This window comes from Polyodon spathula, chromosome 5 (genome assembly GCF_017654505.1).
Source record: "Polyodon spathula isolate WHYD16114869_AA chromosome 5, ASM1765450v1, whole genome shotgun sequence".
NCBI classification, from domain to species: Eukaryota; Metazoa; Chordata; class Actinopteri; order Acipenseriformes; family Polyodontidae; genus Polyodon; species Polyodon spathula.
The window spans coordinates 20,921,867-20,942,822 of NC_054538.1; the positions used below are offsets into that span (position 1 = coordinate 20,921,867).

Genomic DNA, 20,956 nt, shown 5'->3' on the forward strand with positions numbered 1-20,956 from the left:
AAGCTTTATTCCACAACCACAACCTAAAAGCATTATTGGGAAAGTAAGGTCACTGTGATCTACAGCTGGTTCGCAATGATAAAATTACATCCAACACGTTGGTGTCTTTATTCAGCAGCAACAGAGTAGGGTCAGAGCACGCTGTACATTATTAAAGTATGCTATAAGGCAGCCAGCACTGTTTTTAAAGCTGGTTTTGGTTTTCAGTTGCTCTTATGGATTCAAGACCTTGACAAAAAGAAAAGCACACACAAAAAAACAAGTGTGGTCCATTTTTAGCAGTACTGGATGTCATTCAGGATAAAACCTATTGTGCATTAAACACCTGGCTCAAAAACTAAACAAACAAATAAAAGCACCATTATCACTGAACCCTTAGCAGCTATTCACAAAAATGTACAGTTTTCTCAAAAACAGGGATAAGGCTGGACATCTGTCTGAAATTGAAAACCTTATAACATATTCTAGGATTCATAACACCCATCTACTGTACAAGTACTTAATATTTTTAAAGCTTGACAAAATACATTATTATAACATTATTATAGTAAGACTGACAGATAGTTTCTTGTTTAAACCAGACTATGAGGGGTATGTTTTCTCGGCTGTTTTAAAAACAATCGGAACGCCATTTGGCACGCTTGGTGTTCGTGTCACTGATAACTTATTTTTGGTATAGGATTGTGAAAATCCCTTTGGTAGGTTTAAACTTACAGAATGGCGTAAAAAATAGTTTACAAATTATTCACACAATTTTTTGCACTCAAATAAACTACAAAATGGCTGCGGGTTTAAATAGCTCCTTTGGTAGGCTGGTATAACTCGTTAACGAGGAGTGCCTTTTTGTGCAACCAACAAAATTGATCAAGTAATGCATGGTTCTTTGAGTGATCCACAGTGTATAACCGCTACGCAGTACCTCTCTTTTACAAAGCAAGGGCTGCATTAAAAAACAAAATAACAAAATTGAGGCAAATGCAACTTATTTCAATTATACAGTAGTATGCAAACAAAACAAAAAAAAGCCCATTCAGTACACATGGCTGTAAAATAAGTGCATTATTAAATGTGAAAAGAAAACATTTTCTATTCTTCTATTCTACTTTTACCATTATTTACACTGTGTGTTGTTTAGCAGGTTTACTTTATTTCTTGGTATGTGTGGTTTAGTTAATCTTACATGCAAAGCTTAACATGACCAATGCAATAGTCCAATGAATTATATATATATATTTTATACTAATAATGCAAATCAATTTTGGGGGGGGGGGGGGGGGGGTTAAGAAAAAAAATGCATGGGTAGTAATTTAATGCCCTCCCCACTGGAATAGCATCCCACCCCTCAAGTGGGCATTACATTCTCACATCACGCACTACCCCATGCATTGTTCTCTATGTAATCTATCAGTTATACTGGATAATTAAAATTACCCAGGTATGCCAAGGATCAACTACATTACCCTATACTTGCAATGTTTTACAAACTGCACATTTACTATTGTAATTGACCAGAGGTCTGCTTGCCGCATCATCAAAATGTGTAGTTTTTTGCAATCTGACGTTGTTTAGTGTCATTAGTGCGATTCATTTCAACTCTACTTTGCCAGTGTGCATGATCCACAGGGGATATCAAGGGGAGGTCAAACTGACTTTAAAACCATGGTTTCACTCCATTAAGCTTGCCTGAATAGTTAGACTAATAGCCTTCACAGTCAAATTGTGTCTCAGCTCCAAAAAGGCATATTTGAGCCCCAAAGCAGCCTGTCCACCTCCTGCCTGTCACAATGTACTTGTGTCAGTACATGTTGTGCTGCAGTACACAGTAAAGAAAGTCATACAGCCTCGGCAGCAAGAAATCAAAGGGCCCACACTGTGTGACATCAGGTGGGGAAGTTTTTCCTTCACTTGGGGGAGGTGTTTGGACAAGTTTTAAAATCACCAACATTGTACAGGGCATGCATAATGTTTATCACCAATATGCTGTTAAAAAAAAAAAACACCACCTTTAAAAAATGCTAACTTGAAAAGACAAATAGATTATGCCTAATATCGATAACCACAGAGCTGAAATATTTAATTACAGAACACAGTACCCTAAGGCTACTGATCCATTTGGTTCCTAACAGATTTGCAAAAGTTTGTAAATCTGTCACTACAATGATGTTAAAAGTAGCAGAGTTTCAAACAATAGAGGTACAAGTCCTCACGTGTTTTTCCAACTGTTCTCTCTTCCATTCCATGCTCTTTAAGCCTGATAACTGATATTAGCTACTGTTACTGTTTCATGTACTATTTTACTATCATGTATTATGCACTTTCTGCTGTATTAAATGTATTGTTTTTGTTTTTTTTTAATACTGTATATCATGTATTATGCACTTCCCTGTATTTGAAGTATGGATTTTCTTGTTGTTACTGCATCCTGCAAAGCGCTTTGTGATGGTGGTCCACTATGAAAGGCGCTATATAAAATAAAGACTGATTGATTTAAATAAATGTAATTTCTCTCTTTTGTTAACATCCTGACAGGTTTTTAAACGTACAACTTCTAAACTCTGTGTCAAAGCTCTTTTCAATATGGCTGGAGGTGGGTTATTAACGTTGATAATCTCATCAGGACAACTCGACAAATTCAACCTCCTCTGGCTTGTTTAAAATCCAGTGTGGACTCGCCTCATGTTCTAGAAGAGTCATGCTGTGTGTAAAATGTGTAAGGCTCAAATTTGCAGGGCTCCAGTCCAGAATGGTAATAAAATGGTTACAAATGCACCAAAAGAACATTTGTAAACAGTTTTTTCAGGGGTTAAACACAAAAATGTTGCCTCTCCCTTCAAAAGCACGTGTCAGTATTTATAAATGCGCTAGGACGTCAATCTGCAAGGGAAAGAAACACATATCACACATCACAGCAGTGTCATTTAACAGTTGTGACGGTGGCCAAACGTGTTTGAGTGTTGTGTAAACATTTATTATTTAATATCGTAAACAGCAGAGCCAACTCACAGCAATTTAAACTTGTTTTTACAGCAACAAAAACTGCAACACATAATCATAAGAGATGTCTGTGTTACATATTGTCAAATCAGGGGAACACTGACACTGAGCACTAGAGCTGCAGCATGCTATTTCCCATGTTACACTGTACAGAGGTGCCATCACCAATTCCAGATACAACACTTGCAAAATATTTACATGCTTACATATTTACAGTCAGCTGCATTGATTAACCACTCAGCAATGTGGCAACAAACAAGTGAGTACAGATATTAAGTTACTGTTTTAGTATCATTTTAGTGTCTTAATAAGTTGTTGGATTTTAAGCAGTTGAATATGGTAGCAACCACCTTGCTCTTAAGTGGCACCCAGGAATTTAGCTCCCAAGACAAAAACATCGTCTGGAGCCATGACTTGTAATTTTGTTTTAAAAGAAATGTATTCAAAAGAATAAAACAGGAAACAAAAGCAAAACAATCCGTGAAGCTTAAAATGCTTTACAGGTGTTATTTCAAACACTTGCGTAAGCAAATGAGACAATTGTGTAATTATGCTTCATGCTTCACTCATTGTATCGTGACACGTATCATAGACGCTGCCGATACCCAGCCATATATCCAAAGTTGATGAGCTCAAACCATTCCTTACACAACATGGGGAGAATGAATACTGTGCCAAACAGCTTACTGGTGTTCCTTTCCTTACCCCAACAGCAACCCTAAACAAGAATTACATATTTTTAAACAGAAGCTGGACCATGTCATAAGTACCTGGAATTGTAACTCTCATAGAAACAGGTCAATTCTCTTTGTTTATTTAAATGTTAGAATTATAATCTAATGGAAAGGTTACCCATTCTCAAGACAAATACAAACCACTTTTTAATTTTTTTTTTTAGTTTAACAAATTCCTTCCAATAAATGCCTAGCTCTAATAACCCACACACCCCCTGCCTGAGAGTACAGAAAAGATTAAGGATAAAAATAAGAAAATAAACAGCTGTTTTTGCACAACTGTGATATGAAGAATTCCACTGTCAATATTGTTTGTATCCTCGGTCTCTACTTGTAGGAGCAGTTAGCCACTTCTTTCTTTAATACTTTATGGGTGATGAACTCCAGGCTTCCTTTGATTGGAATGAACACAAAACACATGTGACTATTCAGTTCTGTTTTTGCCCCACAGAGACCCCGGCTGAGCGAGGGGGGTCTGCTGCAGCTGTGGTCTCCCTGGCAACCTGCTGCAAGGCAGACAGTTCAGTCAGTAGCACCATTTATTCTCATAATTCACCATTTGTGGTAAGTTACTGCCAACAGGCTGCCATTAACCCCATTACTGCCATCAAGTTGTGGCACATCTGATCAGTAACCCAGTCTGACTGGAAAGAGGGAAATTTAGCCATCATGATCAAAATCTGTGCTTAAAGCATCTTAGACATCATACTGCAGTTCATTTTTCACATTATCGCCACTTTAATAGAATGTCCATTTACACATTAATAAAAACAAAAAACACCTCCATATAGTCTGGGTTAAACTATTACCATTTAGCTTAGACTCAAACAGTGGGAAAAAAAATACTGTCTCGTTAACATTTTACTCCTTTGGTTTTTATCCAATCAAAGTGAAAACACACAGATCAGACAAAAATATATCGAAAAGGCTGGTAAAGGATTTAGAAGCAGCAAACAAATATATTAAGCTTCAATTTGCTGGATTTGTGTCTGGTAGGAGAATGCAGCAGTGCCCTGTCCTAAAAACAGTGAGACAGCAAAATGGCGCTTTTTTAAAAAATAAATAAATTTATTTCAGTATGACATGATGATTTAGACTGTAAAAACAAGGTAGCCCTCTAAAACCACAAGCACTGCACCACTTGTGAACTTCTGTGGCAGAAGTTAAAGGGGTAGTAGCCAGTCCATCTCCTTACCTCTTATCACTAGCAATGTCATCACTGCTGAAAATGTTTTACTTATTTGTTATGCCTTATTTGGGATATGGTTACAAATTGAGTTCTCCCTGAGCAAGGTACAAAGATGCAGTATTTGAAATACATGCATGTATTGAACTAACATTAAAAGAAGAGATCACAATAAAAAGGGGACTAGTGAATATAAATGATAAAAAGGATTAGTTAGTACTCCTTTAACCCTTCTTTCATATGACAGTGCTTCCAGGGAACCCCAGGTATTGTCTACCCTACTGCACTGCATGACCAACTTTCACAATACAAGCTGTCCCCTGGGAAAATGTTAAGAGGCAGTTCCACAGAACTCAGAATATTTGTTAATGTGTGTTTTTTGGGATTTTTTTGCATCTACTGGTCTTGATTGGGATTTTTTTGCGATTTACTAAACTGTTTTTTCTGTACCAATTAACTACAACATACCAGGCTGCAGTGTGTCAGATTACTACAGTCTATTAGCAGGAACAAGGATATTGTAGGCATGACAAAATTAAACTTGCAACCAACACCCCTCCATGCTATTTTATTTATTTTTTTAATAATTTGTATTAATTTTTCAATATTTTGAATGCCCAATTATTCAACCTGGCTCACCGCTGCAACCCACAAACTAACTGGGGAGAGATGAAGATGACCACTTGCATCCTCTGAAACAAGTGCCGTCAGCTGTCTGCTTTTTTGTCACCCACTCTGCAAGCCCGCCGTGCAGCCATATCCAGAACTTTGCGTCAGAGGACCACGCAGTTGTGAATTCCATACAGGACAGCCTGCAGGCGCCCGGCCAGCCACAGGAGTCACTGGTGTGTGGTGAGCCAAGAACTGCCTAGCTGACCTAACCCCTACCCTACCCTGGCAGTTGTGCACCACCCCCTGGGAACTCCTGTCCACGGTCGGCAGTAGCAGCATAGCTTGAACTCGAACCTGCGACCTCCAACCTGCAAGGTGCATCCTGCACTCTGGGCGGTGCCTTTACCGGATGCACCACTCTGGAGCTCCTCCATGCTGTTTTTTGTGCCAGGGACCATTTCTTATAAAATATTTCTTACCGATTTCTCATATATAAGGTGAACTGCATATTTTTTTTAAAAGCCATGTCCACATTTTCCTTTATTTGACAAATTACGTGTCCGCATCACAACAACATATTAACCATCACTTTTGTCTCAATTCAGTACAGCCCCAGGACTGGTGGCAAGAGCCTATCTGGTCCCTAAAAAGTCAAAAGACTGGATTATCTGTATTGCAGCTCCATAAACGTGTACCATCTTCAGGCAATATCCTGTTATCTGTTTAACCTCAGTACTGGGCAGGAAATCATGGATCAATATTCTGACTAGGAATTAATTTCCATTTCACATGATAGTATCACTAGTGTATCCTAAGATGCTATGAACAAAACACAAACACCCTCTTGTTTAAAAGACATTTTACCTCCCAACTCTACTGAAGTTTTGCTATCATACGAATAGCCTCCTCATCACCTATACTGTAACAAATCACCCATCAGATTTTGAATTCGACCAAACAATTGATATTCTAAAATTACTACACTGCACAAATTCTAAGAACTCAGTTGTGCACAAATTCTAAGAACAGTCAGTTGTTAGGAACGGGGGGGGGGGGGGGGGGGGGGGGGGGGGGGGGGGGGGGGGGGGGGGGGGGGGGGGGGGGGGGGGGGGTGGGGGGGTAGTTCACTTCATGAGTTACAGGTGATAAGACCCAATACTATATTAAAAAGTTCAGAGGGATAATACAGTAGCTATCCACAGGAAACTGAAGGTTCCCGTTACCTGTAACACAGGAAGTGAATGTGGTAGGAAAACAAATCAGTATTCAGTGAGTGGTTCCTAGGTCACTTTAAACATATATTTAAAAGTTCACTTCATGAGTTACAGGTGATAAGACCCATCTCAACCCAACACCCAAGTCTCCATACAGTAGCTATCCACAGGAAACTGAAGGTTCCCGTTACCTGTAACACAGGAAGTGAATGTGGTAGGAAAACAAATCAGGGAAAAAAATTGATTCACTTAAGTCAAACTAAAAATAATGTCTAAAACTAAAACTATCAGCAGCAAATAAATTAAATAAGCCTTATTTATTATTTAAAATAAATAAACATGTCACTGCGTGTACTTTACAACTTAATTCCACAGCCAACTCCTTCCCTCTTTGTGGTAAGCAAATACTAAACATTGTATATAAAGCAGAATAATGTGGGTGGTTTGTAATGCTGCAGCCTACATGCACTGAACACAACTGGACAAACCAAGGAGAGGACAAGCATAGCTGGTACTAAAGCACACAGAAAAGGTTCCCATATCAGGGAATCTAAGATCCAGCCTTGCTGACTCTTCTATTACCATAATTGTTTGTAACAAATGGGTCTTTCCATCTCACGTAGACCAATGAGGAGTTGCTCCTTTGTAACTGGCTTATGTTTCTTTTTGGAAAGCACTTGAAACATGATTTAAAATGACACCCTCCAAATGGTGAAAAGTTAGGTCATGGGTCATCAGATTAATCAGCTCTTTAGCATTCACACAATACCTTACTAGAGACGCGCTTCTCCATCACATGGGTCATCTGTCACCAACCATAAATGGAGGAAAACACCAGAATTTGGTCTTTAGCTGGAATTACCCTTTATAGGGTTTGGTCAAATTAAATGAATTCCCACTGCTAACAAAATGATCACATAAAATGACAAAAGCACAGTGGTTTACGTGTGTAGGCAGGATAAAGAAGCTTAGATTTGCATGCTTTTGTTACACTGTTGGGTAGCGATTAGAACTGAATTTCTTGCACCAACATCAATAATGGCACATAACAGCTCCTGCCCACATACTTTGATCTTGCAAGTGAATTGCACTCTATGCTCTCCTTCACCTCACATCAACTTTATCAATAAGGGCTGCCTTGACTGTTGTACCTTAAATACTAATTCCCTGCTCCTGCAAGTGTTTACTCTATAGTTCAATAAAGATTTTCCTATCTTTCAGCAGTGAAGTCTATGGGGTCATTTCTTGTGTACATGAATTACTGGTGCTATTTAGAACATTTGTGGTTTTGTTTTATTTTCTGTTTCATTTAGAAAAAGGCTTTGGCTGCATCTTGAATACCTCATTAGGGATACAGAAGTGGATAATACACAAGGTTAATCTATAAAAATAAGACTCCCACTGCATAGCAATTTGTTCCATTCCAGTTTGCATTATGAATTGACATAATGTTAACAGATTATGGCTAATTCAGCTCAGTAAAAACTGTACTGAATCTTATTTCCATTTCTGTAAAATGTAGGCTCTTCCCCACCTTCAAAGTTGAAGCAAAGGACAATACAAAGCGTTGTTATAACACCACGTTCCACATGTTGTAAATCTGATGAAAAATTAAATTATGCATAACTGAAAGATTATAAACAGTATGATGTACTGTTTATACCATATCCTCTGGAAATGTTTTTTTTTTTTTTTTTTTTTTTTTTTTTTTGCTATTTTGTTTCGGAAGTGTTACAGCGTCTGTGCCTTTGTTTCAACACAAAGGAACTTGGCAAAAGAAAGTAGACATGATTTGGCATATTCCTAAAACCTATCAACAATGAAACCTTCATAGCCACAAAGATGGGATGGGGTATAAAAACGTCACTAAAGACAAATAAAGAATTAAAGGAAGAAATGTAATTTTTGGGGGCCATTGATTGGCACAATGATGGCGTTGTGTAAATAAAAATACACGTTAATAAATATATATATATAATATATAATATATATATATATATATATATATATATATATATATATATATATATATATATATATCGCATTATGCAGTTCAATGTGACTGCAGATTCATAAGACTGACTAAGTTTTAAACCCTAGCGTAAAGCAGCTTGTACGCAATCAGTGCTTAACACCAGCATTCAAACCGATACATAATTATCATGCATATTAAACATTATCGCATCATATACCGCTTTGCGTGGATGTGGATTTTCACTGTATGATTCTACATATGACGTTACAAGTGATACTAAATTAATATAAACAATAAACCATATGTATTGCCGCAGGACTGTATAATTATTTTTCCTTTGTAATGGAATGCCCTTGCGCATTTATCCCGGTTCTGCAATCGACAGGAACACTGCACATCCTGGTAATATTGCAGGGCAGTTACACTGTATCCAACACAATCTCATGCATCGTTTGCGAATTACAGAAAAACCCAAAACAAGTCTGTCAGGTTACGAATATATTAATACGACATGTAAAGGGTACAAGACGTCTGCAGAGCACTTTCCTGATTTAATTAGAATATATTGTCGATGTGCATCTTTTTTTCCTCCAAACAAACGCATCTGTATTCACATTGCTAATCCTCCACCCTTACAATTAAATAATCACATTAATAACACTTGAAATATAAAAATTGCGCGACCCGTTCCCATTTAAATGTTCTAAAGTAACTTTTAAAAGCGTTTCTCTATTTATAAACAAACAAACAAAAAATATTAATAATATATCTTCCGCTCCGCATAGTTTGTTTGTCAAAATTCTGCGTGGTGTGCACTGTAATTCACTGCTACAGCACAGACAGCAGGCAAATACCGACAATATCTTTGCTCACATTTCATACGATAGGTATAGAACAATTAAAAACACATACAAACACAAACAGCCTTACCTTTCCTCACCGCAAGGTAATTTTGGTTGCGTTGCTTTTTTTTCACGCAGTTAATCCTTTAGATTTCCCAACACCTTTACCAGTCTCTGATAAACAGCTGCCTTCCACATTACCATTAATACAAACCAGCCACTGCAAGTGAAATCATCTGTCTGTTGCTAACCAAACCAAGACTGTGAATAAGTTTGCAGAGGGGTGGGGGCGACTGACGATTATCGACACGTCACGGCAAAGGCACCTCCTGCAGCATCACTGCACCGAGTTCTTGGTTGGCGCGATTAATTGACGCAATTCGCCTTTCTCGTGGTTTTTTGTGGTATGTATTTTAACATTTGCAAATTTTTAGGTACGTTTTGTTGTGGTATAGTTGTGAGTTGGTTGGTATTGTTGAGTTTCTATTTATAAAGACATTAGGTCGGTCGCTTAGGGTGTTGTTACAAAATGTCGGTGACTTTCGGCTGACATGGACTCGGAAGTAATTTGCAAGGTTGTACTAAAATTGTATAACGGTAATACAAATATATAATCTATGCAGTTTTTGTTTGTTTGTGTGTTGTTTTGGCTTTTGCTTCACTTTGTAGTTTTGTGTGAAGTTTTGGAGATTTGTCAGTTGTTGTGTGATGAATAAGGTGACCTACTGAAAAGCGTCAAGTTCTGTCAAACTGAATAGACACGCTGGATGCATCTACTGTTCTGTTCTAAACGTCAGTGATCAGAAGTTGCTACGTGCTCCCTTAGTGTGTCCTGGTTCTTCACATTTAGAAAGCTGACTTGTGTGCATAAACACTTGTTATTTGTGAAAATTACACTTCGAAAAAAATAGTACTGTCATGTTTGTTGTACTTCGTTTAAGAATGTATGGCCATTCTTATTTTCTATGTTCTCCTTTGTGAATGTAATTTGACCTATCTGGAAGCTTGCTGGTGCACGTTTGATGCAGTTGCAACAAACAAGCAGCAGATCAGAGGTTTACAGCACGTTTTACTGGCAATTTTTAAACCGTATCTTGGACTGCCTTATGTTGTTACCTTTGATAACGTAGCCCAAGATTAGGGCTAATCTCTGTCTGTGAAACAGCCGATATAAGAAGGGCTTGTAAAAGGTGTCTAGGTGGAGTCGATTTTAACTGAAGTATTACACTCCCTCTGCGGTTTTAAAAACGTACCAGATTAACAAACAAAAACCGAGATCAAAATTCTTGTTGTTTTTGGCAGTGCAGTTGAAGCACAACATAACTACAATTAAAATGTAACCCCAATCAGTCACTTCTGAATGCTGCAGCCACGGGATTTATTCCAGGAATCCACAAAGAGACTCGGTTTTATGCAGCACTAATAAAAATGTAATGAGGGGATAAGTATAACACTCAATTGCACGACATTAAAAAAAAGAAAGCTGTAGCTAATGCAGCCATAATGCAGACCTGCAGCAGTGCCTTTTATTTATTTTTTAAATTGTATTTGGATACTGAGAGTTCATAGCTATCATGACAGGAGAGACTGAGAGATTTGCACACACTCAACCTAAAACATTTTGTCACTAAGAAGATTTCAATAGTGCAGCAGTCTTTTATAGCCAAGACTGCTATTGCTGAATCATGGTGCAGTTTACCAGCAGTGGCACTGAGATTGATTCAACTCCTTTTACAACACGCCTCTTTATCTGTTGCATCAGTTACTAGCATGGTTGGCACATTAAGATGTCGTGCCATTTGATTTGAACTTCTTCCTCATTAGAAAACGTTCTTTGAGGCCAAACTTTAAATTGAGTATGTCAATTAATTTTACTGTACCCTTTTCTGACAGTGCTTTATATTTTCAGGTTCAGATGGCGCTGTTAAGAAAAGGACTGGGGTTATTGCTGACACATGCATCTGGAAAACCACAGCAGCTGCCTTTCAGGTACCTCATTAGGATATCCAGTGTTCTCCCCAGGGTGCTGTTTTTATAGACACCCTCATTTCCATGTGTAAGGGGTCCCCACTTGCTCATCTAATAAAAGCAAGAAGTGGTTCGAATCCCACTCATACTAAGTTGCTGATCTTGCTGAGGGCCCATAGGGATTAGTTAGTAAAGTAAACCGAGGACAGGAGAAAAGTCAACTGGATGGCCTTGCTTTAAACTCGTAAAGGTTACATGATCTAGAAAGTGCAAGTGTAAAAAAAACTACCTGGAAGTACAGCCTGCAAACTGAGGGCTGTATTATCATTCATTAAAATTTAAAATATATGCATTGATGTGTGTGCACTATGACAACTCGCAATGCATCATAGGATCAGTAGTCCCAAAACAGCACTAAAATACAGCACAGAGGCATTAATCAGGATGCAAGTTAATTACATATCCCAATATCCTTTACACTTGGCTATTTGAACTAGGGCAGTTTGTTTTATTCAGATTTACAATAAGCGACTTTTAAATTTGGCCGGGACCATGCAGAAAATTCATAGTATAAGGAAGTTTGTTTAATCCAAGGTTTCGTCTTAATGACAATTGATTATACGTTTGCTGTACTTGTGAAATCTACATAGCAAGCAGACATGCGTAACAGGTAAGGTTTAGTTAGCTACAGCCCCTTTAAGAAGTGTTCCCTCAAGGGCAGGATTGAGGCATGCTCACAGGTTTCTGTGGTGAAGCTCACCAGGTCACAATGTGCTTTTGCCTTTGGATATTGTAATTGGCAGTTCAGCTGACTGAATCCATACAGTATTGAGTGTAAGTTTTTTTGTTTTTTGTTTTTCCAATCAGCCTTTCTGCAGCCTGTGCAGCCATTCAGAAAATGTCCCGAGTGCGTGTGGTAGACAACAGTCCGCTGGGGAACACTCCCTACCATCGACCTGCCAAATGCATTCATGTCTATAACAAAACTGGGGTCGGCAAAGTGGGTGACAAAATTTTACTCGCCATCAAAGGACAAAAGAAAAAAGCCCTTATAATCGGCCACAAGATGCCTGGTCCTAGAATGATGCCACGATTCGATTCCAACAATGTGGTTCTCATCGAGGACAATGGAAACCCCACAGGAACAAGAATCAAGGTGCCTGTGCCCTCCAGTCTGCGCCGGCTAGAAGGAGAGTATTCCAAAGTGTTGGCCATTGCTCAGAAGTTTGTGTGATGAGATGGGACTGTAGCCTGTCTCATCAGGCAACATTTACATCTAATGCATTTCTCTGTGTTAAAAAGAAATGATCTCACTTTTATTTATGTAACTGTTCCCCAATGTAATGATAAATATAAACATAATAATACATTATTTGCAGTCATTTATTCTAATTACTATTTGATTGTGCATGTTAGGGGCCCCATTCAAAAAACCATCAATCTCACTGCGGTGGGACCAGATAAAAGGCGGATAAATGAATCCTGTTTTAAATACCATTAAACACAGCTGTAACAATTACTGTATTCACACAACTGAGAGTCAGCTTTTATTAGCAAGCTGCCCTAAATCCCTTGTTTAGAAAGAGGCAGGGTAGCAGTCTGCTGTGTGGGTGGGTGGGTGTGTGTTCGCTGCTGAGTGACAGACAGGAGATCAAGAGGGAGGCTGAAGTTGATATGCCCTGCAGGTGAACAGGATTTATTTACATATGAACACACTCAACAGCTCAAATGACACAACCAGCAATGGCAGCACACAGAGCACATACAACACCGTGTACGAAAACTTTGGTGCGATCTACAATATCTGAACTGATCTTCGATAATAAACTAACGTTGCTGAAGAGGTTGATCAAGGTGAAATAAATGGTTAGGGCGGATATGTGATGGGCGGATACGTGATGGATTACTGTAAAACAGATACAGTTCCACCGCAAAATCTCACAAAACTACATGGGTAAGAGGTAGTTTCAAGACAATAAAGTATCATACTTATAATTTGTATAGAGCAAGCCATTGATGCTTATATAAATGTTGCCCTATGCTGCCCCAAACAGAAGTACAATTAAATTATTGCGGTTTTAGTATCCCACTGAAGGTATAGTGGTGGTCTGTTTTTCTGACACGAACCTCTGTGGCACATAGTATCAACAAGCAACACTATTTCCAGGATGGTACCTCCATGGTAGACGTTAACTTCTGGTTTGGCTCCTATGCATTTGACTTTAGCTCAACAAAAAGCCAGTTTACCATGTCATTTATCCGTACCATCACAAGACCTTACTCCTGCTCTTCCAAGCTCTTAAAACTTGAATACTGAATAACATGCTTGAATATTTAGTTTAATTACCTCATCTGGTTGCAAAGGCAGGGTCACAAGCCTGCTTCTGTTCTTTGATAAGGCACCATTCATCTGGATGTTCAGTATTGGTTGCTTGTTGAATGATGCTTTGTAGGTTTAGGTTGGTAATGTTGTAAGCTAACTAATGAACCTAAACGTTCTAATTTTCAATCTGCATAAGGAAAGAGACCCAGTCTGAAATATAACATAAAAACATACTGCATACACAAACGTTTTTGGTTAATAATACTGTATCATTAAACCTCAGATCACTTCTCTGATTTTATATATAAATGTTACTGCTCTGCTTGGCCCAACTACAGTACAGTACAGTAGGTGTGTAAAAATAGTCACTTGTTACTTTTAGGTTGGTGGTTCAGGCATACAGTAATGTTAATAGAATAAAAGGCATGCCCAAGTCATCTTGGATAAAGGCATCTGCCAAATAATAATAATAATAATAATAATAATAATAATAATAATAATAATAATATGTCCCATTTCCTATGTATCTTACAATTGCATTTCTATTCAAATCTACTATAATTTTAAATGATATATGATTACAGTTCTTGCCTTACATAAAATCTCTATTGTAACAGATGGGAAGATGTAAGTTATTTTACTTATTATCGAATACACTTGACCTGTAGATACACTTGACCAAATACACTTGACCTATAGATTTTAATTTTATGTTTTTTCATCAGAAAAAAAAGGTAAGGGTGATTAAAGGGGTCAAGGAATAATCCTTAATGTTGTAATTGTTAGTTTAAACAAATAAAACTATTTTCATATCATACTTTCTGTACCTTAAATGTTCTTATCAAAATCCTAGTATAGTTGTGTGTGTGTGTGTGTGTGTGTGTGTGTGTGTGTGTGTGTGTGTGTGTGTATAAAGCTACAACTCTTAGAATGTTTAGCCCATCATTTCCAATGTTAGGGCTGTTATATCCACGTGGAACACAGTTGCTGTACCCTTGAGCAAGATACTTTACCCAGATTGCTCCAGTAAAAACCCAACTGTATAAATGAGTATGAGTAATTCATTGTACCTCAGTAAGTAGCTTTGGATAAAAGCGTGAAACAAATAAATTAATTAGTATTATTAGAAAGTAATATAGCGTATTACTTTTTGGAAAATCGCTATATCATAGATATATAGCCTTTTTATAACTTTGGTTGTTATACTTTCTTACAAATTATTATTGGTATTCATGCCTATTTAAAAAAAAAAAAAAAACGTCAACCATGATGGTAGCGTTTAAATAACCGGGTGTATTTAAGTATGAATATACAGTAGGTATTTATTTATTTTATTTATTAATATCACAACATCAAAAAGCATGCGGGGAAAAAAAAGTCTGTCTCCTAAACTGTTAATTAGATGTCTGATCTTTATATATTACCGCACTTTAATCTGTGTTTTTATTTAACGATCAAAAAACACACCCATTTTGTAAACCAATAACAGGTCAAAGTTTAAACAACAACTAAACACCTGTTCTCCATCTCCGCGCCTATCTGTTGCCTTATAGGGAATGAAGTTCCCTGCCTAGGCAATATGGCCGCTCGTTTGCATACTGCTGCTTCGAGTCCCCCCTACCTGGCACCGCCCATACACATTGAGACGTTTCTTTTGGACGTGGTTAACAACTCCCTCAAAGGTACAGGCACTCATTAGCAATAGTTGAAAATGGAGGTGTTTTTGAGAGACTTGACGTACAAATTCCAGTCTTTTTCTCTTTCTAATGGCTCTTTAATCGGACAATTAATGCATAGCTTCGCCGAGAAACAGGTAAGAATGGATTTAGGGTAAATGGCATTGAGTATTAAAGTACAACATGGCCAGGGAAATGTAGTCTACTCCATAGAGAAGTGCTGCTGGAAAAGAATAGAGACGCTACTTTTAATTTATATCAGTTATTTAATTGTACATGATACTGTGTTTGCCTTTGGGAATAGTACCGCTAACTTGTATAGAGATGTTGTTAAAGGATAGAGAATAAATTAATTCTATGGCTTGGAAAAAAGTTCTAGTAACCAATGAATTTCTGTTTGTTTTTTAAGTCCATCCCTAAGACTGATTTCTACATTAAGTGCAATGGAAGGCTGGCGAGTGAGGATGACGCTATTCTGCCAGGGGTTGTTTACAGCTTGGAGCCTCGGCTTTTTGTACAGTGTCGCGAGCGCTACTAGACGCAGATCTGAGTCTTCTCACATGGTACACCCTAGTGCAGTCTGTCGTGTTGACCGGCCCTTTGCCATCAGAACAGGCAATAGAGTGATTGTTAGACGGAATTAAAATTAGTCTAGAAATAAAATTTTTTTTTCTTTCTCTTCTTTCATAAACAAAATTGTGATGACGTATGCAAAGATACGTAATATTGGACTAAATATTGACTATGGCTTGGAAAAAAGTTCTAGTAACCAATGAATTTCTGTTTGTTTTTTAAGTCCATCCCTAAGACTGATTTCTACATTAAGTGCAATGGAAGGCTGGCGAGTGAGGATGACGCTATTCTGCCAGGGGTTGTTTACAGCTTGGAGCAATTTCAAACATGGCTTAATGCTTGTATTTAACACTGTGGTTCCAAGTAGGTTTGTAAGAGAAGGGGAGGGAGGGGTGTTTTTTTTTTGTGCTTTCCTTCCAGCATCATAATTTTATATATATATTTTTTACAGGTTTTGGTTCTATGCTTCGAGCTCTGAGGTGCAAATTGAGAAGACCACTAATCGGGAGGCATGCCGGGATTTGAGTGGAAGGCGCCTTCGAGATGTTAACCATGAGAAAGAGTAACGATTTAGAAATCATCTTAAATGTTGTACAATTCAACCTGCTCTTTGCTTCAAAGAGTATATGAAATGAACTGTTCAATAATATAAGCTTTAGTTTTTTCTTTGTAAAGCAGCTACTCCCTTCAATTCTAACTTGCTACCATTGCAATTCTTCAGTGCAAGAAGCAAGTAATCAGTTTTCTTGTACATACAGGATGGCAGATTGGATCAAGAAGCAGGCCGAGAGGGACTCGGAAAAAGAGCAGAGGAGATTTGAGCGCCTGCAGCGCAAACTCGCTGAACCCAAACATTACTTCACTGACCCAAACTACAAGCAACAGTGTCACAAGCTGTCAGAGCGCCTGGAGGACTCTGTGTTGAAAGGTAAAGAACTCCCTTTTTCAGTTGTAAATGTGTCCTCAGATAAGAGTTTTGAACTCTTTTTAGTCCCTATATATTGTAAGTGTCTTAACTTCGTCGTTCCACACCAAATGGAGCAATAGTCCCCACCTTGCTTTCTCAGATTATTTTATCCTTCTTAAATATGGCAAACTTTCTCCTAATCAACTACAAGTTACATGTGTGCAGCGAGTTTTAACATCTTAATATTGTGACAGCTCTGACCTCTCAAACATGTTATTTGTACAGCAAATAGGTATTGACTGCATGCCTTTCATTGAAATGTATACTTGTGATGAGTGTTTTTATTTACTTTACCCATTGTGATGTATGTATCTTCTCGTTCAAGGTATGCAAGCTTCCTCAAGTGGTGTGGTGGTAGCAGAAGAAGGTCTTAGTCGGAAACGCCCCATCCCAAGCAAAGAACTTAAATCGGGAAAGAAAAAATGCTTTTGGTAAGAACTCTCTTTATTAATTGGGGCCATGAGCTAAGTAAATACCTGGAATGCCCTTACAGATTTATCTTTTTTGTGGAACTCTGGTTTAGCAACACAAAACAGCTTAAGGTAGCAAATCTAAAAATGGTTACTCAGTTTAAGCTATGTTCCTCTAAATATAAATACTGTAATCAGAATTCTTGATTCTTCCCCACTAACCAAATTACTGTCTGGTAGGCAATGTGTCTTTTTATCATACAATTGATTGCTGGTTATTTCTCTGCAGGACTGGTGTTGCTGGGCTTAAGGATTCTGGCAGTTCCGATGAAGACACACTTGAAAGCGATAAGGAAGAATCTCCCACAACTTCAAGAGTGGGTTTAGGGGAAATAGAAAGCCCAACACAGAAGGGTAAAGCATGAGCTGTCTCACTCCTTAATGCTGAGGAAGCACCAGCATCTAGTTCCAACTGTTGTTCAGGGTCCAACTCTCCTCGCTGGAGCCCTGTAGAACTGGTGAAAGAGGAGGCCATGGTGGTTACAATGCAAGCCCAGTCATATGCAGAGCTGCCAGGAACGAGTGTCAGTGTGGAGGATGAGAAAAAGGAGACACAAGAAGAAAAAGAAACCAAGGAGGAGACCAAAGAGACCAGCCTGAAAAGGCCCGGTGACTCTCGGCCTGGTTGTGTGCTACTGCAATCTGCTAATAATGGACCTCTGGATCTGATGACATTCAGCTCTGCTTCAGAAATGGAAGTGATGGGACTAGAGAGGATTAAGACAGAGTTAGTGGCTCTTGGTCTGAAATGTGGAGGCACTCTGCAGGAGAGAGCTGCAAGGCTCTTCTCAGTCAGGGGCAAATCAAAAGAACAGATTGACCCAGCGGTTCTTTACTAAACCTGCCAAAGGAAAGAAAGTGAAAAAAAGTGTAGATGTTTTATTGTACAAAAAATAAATACCATAAAAGCCCAAAAAAAGTCATCTAGGACATTTCCTTATACAAACTGTTATGAGGTTTGTTTTTTCTAAAGCCTGTGCATTTTTATAAAACAAAAATAATGCATTTCATACAGTAATTATGTGCTGATCTATACTTTAGGAATGGGAAATATATTTTGTCTTTTTAAAACATGTCTTGGTCCCTTTTGTGACACTGTATATAACAGCCTGTTTTTACCAGGAACAAATTAACTTACCAGAATGCACAGCCTTGGAATAAATTAAGCTAATATGTTATGGTACATACAATAAAATACATGGTAATGTCTCTTAAAAAAATAGAAATAGAAAAAAAATAAAATAAATGCAAATAGTTAGATTATACTCTTCAGCTGCCCACATTTTCTTTAACATTACACTTTTTATTTACAGTATGCAGTTATGAGTGTCCCTTTTTTCATGTTGGATTCCACTACTTTTAAAGCATGAAGGAAATGGAATCACATTTTCAGACATTATGTAGGTAGTGTGGACTTGGAGAGTATTAGAGGTACCTAGCCACATGTGGAAATGCAACGTGCATTTGTACCAGAACAGATCGCTGATCGATCCTTTACAAATGCAAACTTAACTGGAATAGTTAAAAATGATGTTGTGTTGTGATTGACCAAATTGTTGTGTTTTTTGTTTTTATTTTATTCAATTGAAATGCTTGCAGTACCTTGACATTAATCAGTAGGATTGTTTTTTTAAGTGATATTTAATCTTTAGACCTGCAGCTATCACTAGATTCGATCCCTGAGGTGACAATTTAAACTGATTTAGTAATCCAAAAAAATGCATGTGCTGTATTTTCTGTAAAATTCATCCTCGATAGAACTTTTTGTGGTTGATGTTAAAACTGATTATTTTACCCCAGTAATTTAAAATATGATATTTGATGCACCAAAACTTGCTTCTTTATAATTTGAAATATGTTTACTTGAATGCAAATTAATACGATTATTTAATTGATACATTTATTTCCTCTCATATTAAACATGCTCATATCTAGAAATAGCAAAAATGATTATATCATTTATTCCATTAAAAAAAACAAAAACAAAAAAAAACAATGTCCATTAGTTTCAAACACTACCTCAATTGTGTGTAAATAAAATGTGATACTCCTAATAGTCCACAATTCTTTGTTGCATTACGACGGAAGTTAGCCATCTGTTTCCTTCCGAGTTTGAAGTTTGTGGTCAGAAAAATGGCTGCCTTGTGTAAAGAGGTGTGTGTTGCAAAGAGAGGCGCTAATTTAGCTCGGATATCATGGCGGGGTCTCCTAGAGTTTGGTAAACAGTACAGTACCGGGGACACAAATGAAGCCCCCGGAAACAAAGCGGGTACTCCAACAACTGAGAGAAAGCGCAGCGGGTTTGCGGCAGCGTTTGAGCTTCATTCTGGACTGCCGCAGAAACGTGACCTCGCAGCGGGTACCGTAGGAACGTCACCGGGCTCAAATGAGCAATCCTTTGCAGCTCTGTTAAAGCAATCTACATTGGTTCAAATGGGAACTTCCAAGGATAAAGTCGCAGCTGGCAAAATCTTCCACGTTGTAAACAATGACCTGTACGTTGATTTCGGTGGAAAGTTTCACTGCGTGTGCAAAAGACCGGCAGTCGACGGAGAGAAATACCAGCGAGGTTCAAGAGTGCGTTTGAGACTGGTGGACCCGGAGCTCACGTCTCGGTTCCTCGGAGCAAAGACAGACACCACTCTGCTGGAGGCTGATGCTGTGCTTTTGGGACTGCTGGAATCGAAGCAAAAATAATAGCAAATGCTGATCAGTGCAAAATGGACAGTGGCGCAAATAATATTCCTGGTTGGAGAACAATCTATGGTCTGGGTTGTGTACAGATCGTACTCGAGCCTCTTCATTCTGTGTTTAAATAAATATGTTATATTGAACATCAGTATATCCTGGTATCTATTGTCCTTAGTGCTTGATGTCAACATGTAACTTTATGCTTTTGTTTTCTTTAACACTTTTCAGTTTGTAGTGTTAAGAGCAAGAATGTAACAGTAAGTAATCCAGAGTATATATAAATCACAGCTGTTAACATGAAAAAGTAGGTACAGCTTATTTGGTTAAGGTGTTTCTATAAAACTGATGTATGACATAAGTAAGGGTGGTGATATTAAACATAAATGCTTATTTTTCTTTACATTTCTCCAGTCAGCAATACACGCATTGCAACTGAAGATCTGGATTTTTTTTTTTTTTTTTTTTTTTTTATGCTTAGTTTATATATAATATATGCCAATGAAAATTTAAGTAAATTAATTTCAGCTGTTCTTTAGTAAAATAATTCAGCTGTTCTTTACAAGAAATGTTATTGTCGTGACAACTTTTTTTTTTTTTTTTTTTTTTTTTTTAAAGATGAGAAATGTCAGAAAAACAAAGGTTAAATGATCGCAATATCATGTGATTTCTCAGGAACCAAAGACACATACATGGCTTAACAAAATATAACTCAGATTGAGCACCAGAGAAAA

At 37.8% G+C, this 20,956-nt stretch overlaps 3 protein-coding genes and 1 pseudogene across 5 annotated transcripts in view; 3 read left to right on the forward strand and 1 right to left on the reverse strand.

Moving 5' to 3' along the window:
* The window catches only part of tmem63ba (transmembrane protein 63Ba), a 73,442-nt gene extending 63,663 nt beyond the window's left edge, over nt 1-9,779 (reverse strand). For both annotated transcript variants that reach the window (XM_041250040.1, XM_041250039.1), the window contains exon 1: nt 9,646-9,779. The gene's annotated coding sequence lies outside the window, so the exon portion shown is untranslated. The remainder of the gene's footprint in view (nt 1-9,645) is intronic.
* Nucleotides 9,780-9,873: 94 nt separating this feature from the next.
* LOC121315707 (39S ribosomal protein L14, mitochondrial-like) lies at nt 9,874-12,801 on the forward strand. Of its 2 annotated transcripts, none has more exons than XM_041250041.1 (3): nt 9,874-9,961; nt 11,467-11,546; nt 12,393-12,801. In XM_041250041.1, the coding sequence occupies exons 2-3, from the start codon at nt 11,473-11,475 to the stop codon at nt 12,757-12,759; spliced, it is 441 nt and encodes a 146-aa protein (XP_041105975.1). In that variant the 5' UTR covers nt 9,874-9,961; nt 11,467-11,472; the 3' UTR covers nt 12,760-12,801. The 2 variants fall into 2 exon arrangements, with proteins under 2 accessions (XP_041105975.1, XP_041105976.1); XM_041250042.1 differs by lacking the exon at nt 9,874-9,961 and adding an exon at nt 10,067-10,154.
* Nucleotides 12,802-15,538: 2,737 nt separating this feature from the next.
* Nucleotides 15,539-19,449, forward strand: LOC121315708 (annotated as a pseudogene).
* Nucleotides 19,450-19,589: 140 nt separating this feature from the next.
* On the forward strand, nt 19,590-20,368 carry LOC121315258 (28S ribosomal protein S28, mitochondrial-like). The gene has a single exon (XM_041249302.1). It carries the CDS (start codon nt 19,668-19,670, stop codon nt 20,229-20,231), a length of 564 nt encoding a protein of 187 aa, XP_041105236.1. The 5' UTR covers nt 19,590-19,667; the 3' UTR covers nt 20,232-20,368.
* Nucleotides 20,369-20,956: the final 588 nt, after the last annotated feature.